This window comes from Musa acuminata, chromosome BXJ2-7, assembly GCF_036884655.1.
Source record: "Musa acuminata AAA Group cultivar baxijiao chromosome BXJ2-7, Cavendish_Baxijiao_AAA, whole genome shotgun sequence".
Lineage (NCBI taxonomy): Eukaryota > Viridiplantae > Streptophyta > Magnoliopsida > Zingiberales > Musaceae > Musa > Musa acuminata.
The window spans coordinates 30,207,594-30,210,926 of NC_088344.1; the positions used below are offsets into that span (position 1 = coordinate 30,207,594).

General features: G+C 49.1%; 1 protein-coding gene across 1 annotated transcript; it reads left to right on the plus strand.

Annotated features, from left to right (window-relative positions):
- The first annotated feature begins 942 nt into the window (after window positions 1-942).
- On the plus strand, window positions 943-2,739 carry LOC103992247 (peptide-N4-(N-acetyl-beta-glucosaminyl)asparagine amidase A). Its single transcript, XM_018828803.2, has one exon. It carries the CDS (start codon window positions 943-945, stop codon window positions 2,737-2,739), a length of 1,797 nt encoding a protein of 598 aa, XP_018684348.2.
- The last annotated feature ends 594 nt before the right edge of the window (window positions 2,740-3,333 follow it).

A 3,333-nucleotide genomic window follows, 5' to 3' on the forward strand; every position in this document is an offset into this window, starting at 1 on the left:
CCAACACAGTACCTAAGAGCTTCCTAGATGATACATGGTTAGATGGACCTTTGAGGTAGTATCTAGGGTTGAATTATTGTTATGTTTTAGAATAATGTCAAATAGGCACTTGTGGAGATTTTTATCCGTGGTGGATCATCTTGGACCCTTTGTCGTGTGATGTTTAAAGCTTACAAAATCTATATTTATAATTTATATAGTATATTAAGTGTTTACCAAAATATATCCTTATAAAATTTTGAATTAAGTATTTTAATCCATCTTCATTTTTATATGTTTTTAAATGATAATAAAATATTTTATGGATGCTGATCTTTTATAGACAGAGACACAAAAATATCACATGACTATGATTTAAATAAAATTAACTAAGTCTATATCAAGTTGTTGGAAATAGTGTTACGAGTTGATTCAGCTACGCGTATCAAAAATAATCTTTTGGCTGATCTAGTTACGTTATCATCGATTGTAATACTTTAGTGAATTCAATCGTACTGTTACCGAACGTACCATGTCGTTTAGGATATGTTATCATCACAGTTCACTTCTTTCGTCGAGTTGAATAAAGTTCTCCCTTCACTTGTCCTCTTCACTTGTCCAATCCAACAGGAATAATTCTATAGGAGAACGGACGACCAAAAACGGAATGGGAGAGAGAGAGAGAGAGGGTGAAGGGAAGCATCCTAATCTCCTGGTATTCAATCTCCCTCATCGACGGACTCCAAGTGTTCAAAGTATTTAAAGCCTATAATTCGTATCCCTCTTCTCGTTCTCGTGTTGTTAGCAATAATACAAGGCTGCAACAATTCAACGAGTGACACACATTTTAAGCGTTACTTCTCTTCAGATCCTCACTATATAACTCTCTCTTCCCAATCCATCTCAACAAACAATTTATTCATCAAAGATTAATCTTTCACAAGGTTGATCTTCACGTAGAAGATGCATCCCAATCTATATGAGTTATCCTTTCTCCTCCTCCATCTCTACTTTGCCGCCTTCATTTGCTCCACAGGGGCATCATCACCATCTCTTTTTTATGGCAATCTTGAGCTCCCGGGAGGTTCCATTCCAAGCGTGTCACTAGAACACTTAGACCCCACCCTCCCCCCGGCCCTCCCCACCCAGACTCCGCACTGTTCCCTGGTCGTCCTCCAACACGATTTCGCTGACACCGTCGGCGCGACGCCGGCCTCTGCCAACTATACTCACCCCTCAGACTGCCCCTTCCCATGGACGCGCGTCGTCCTCGAGCTCAGTGTAGCCGCCACAGACCTCCAGGAGTCCCGAGTCGCCGCCATCTGGATCGACGGCGCCGAGGTCCTCCGCACCGTCACCCCCATCCCCATGGCTCGCGGCGCTTTCTGGCGCGTCCACAAGGACGTCACCCGCTACACGGCCCTCCTCCGCCGCCTGGCTGATGGCGGCGGCGTTATCTCCATGATGCTGGAGAACTCAAACAAGGTCCTTCCCGGCGTCTTCAGCGCCAACGTCTCCCTCCATTACTTCCGCGGCCCGGTCGACGACGGCGGGTCGAAGTCCATGTCTAATGCGGCGCACCCTTCCGTTAGATCCCTTTACCGCGAGCCCGCGGACCTCGTCCTCCCCATCTCCAAGCCCGACGGACAATATGGATCCGGCTTTTGGTACCGTATTGACAACGAAACCGGCGTCGAGTCCACCACCGTCGCCATCCCCAGAAACACATACCGCGCCGTCCTTGAAATCTTTGTGTCATATCATGGCGAGGATGAATCATGGTACACTAATCCATTGAGAAATAACTATCTTCACCAGCCAACTGCAACCAAGGCTTCGGCACCGCGAGCCAACGGCGCGTTTCGGCAGGTCTACGCCACAATCGACGGGAAGTACGTAGGCGGGCACGTTCCCTTTCCGGTCATCTACTCGAGCGCCATCAACCCCGTCTTCTGGTCCCCGGTGGCGGCAATCGGCGCTTTCGACATGCCGTCCTACGACCTCGACCTGACGCCGTTCCTGGCGCTGATGCTCGACGGGCGGCCCCACGAGATCGGGTTGGGTGTGTGCAGCGCCCTGCCACACTGGCTCGTGAACGCCAACCTCCACCTCTGGGTCGACTATTGGTCGGACGCGGTGCAGGCCGGTCCGGTGGAGTATTTTGTCCCAGCCATCCAGATGAACCGCAACGCCGAGTGGCGCAACCCCGACGGCCAGTCCGAGATCGGGGCCGAGGGGCTCGAACGGTTCGCCGGGTGGGTGAGCTCGTCGAGGGGTAACCTCACCACCGAGGTGCGGCATAAGATCAAGCTGAAGAGCCAGGTGCAGGTGCAGAACCGCGGGGCGGTGACCCAGATCGATTTCATCCTCAAGGAGAGGACGATGGTGACTGTGATGAGGGGAAACCAGTGGCTCGCCCGGGCGCAGACGGTGATGGATGCTCCCTTGCAGGTGCAGACCGCGATCGTGAACGCGGCGGGCGTGCCGGTGCTGCAGAAGACGCGGCTCTTCCACCAGTTGATGGAGGCGGTGAGCCTGAGCGAAGGGCAGGCCGGGGCGACGACGACGAGAGAGCTGACCGACCGGCAGGATGCGGAGGGATCGGCTCTGGTGGGCGGCGGATGGGGGAGCGGAAGGAGCCGGTCGTCATACCAGTACAGGGACGGGAGCAAGTGCTACGCTCGGAACGTGGCCACGGCTGGCGGAGCGGTCATCCAGGACAGGAAGGCCTCCTGCTTTGCCGTGGCTGATGATGCCTGAAGACGTGAGATCGCATGCATGGATGCTAATGCTTTACGTTGTTGATTGCTTTCTCAGTTGCCCGTTACGAGTATAGTGCAATATCTATGGTGTGTTGTGAGAATAAAGAGATCCATCCTTCGATGTCATACTTATATTAATATAAGGTATTTCAAATGAGGGTCATTATATGGTGAGTTAGCACAAACTATGTGTTGGTCTTTTATGGTTCGTAATAGTTTATTATTATTATTATTATTTTGTTGATTTGCTAATTGTAAGTTTACAAAGAGTAAGTGTATCTAAAACGAAGTAATAAGTAATAACTATAAAGGAAGGCTTCGAGGATGCTATGACAAAAGGCAGTTAAAAAAAAAAGGATAAATTGGAGTAAAGCTTTTATACATATGCCGAAATATATTATACTTTCCCTTTCGCTTGACACATAGTATATTTAATAAGAGAAATATATTATAAAATGAAACGTAAAGAACAACTAATCAAACGTAAGTTGAAAACAACTAAGTCGCTGCTGAAACTCTAGCCATTCATGTGTGTTTGGGCATCTCTTATGTCGAAGAAAGGTTTTGCCTCAAATATAGCGTTGATAGAGTC

Coding starts and splice junctions, on each gene's coding strand:
- LOC103992247 (XM_018828803.2), top strand. CDS start 943: ATGCATCCCAATCTATATGAGTTATCCTTTCTCCTCCTCCATCTCTAC.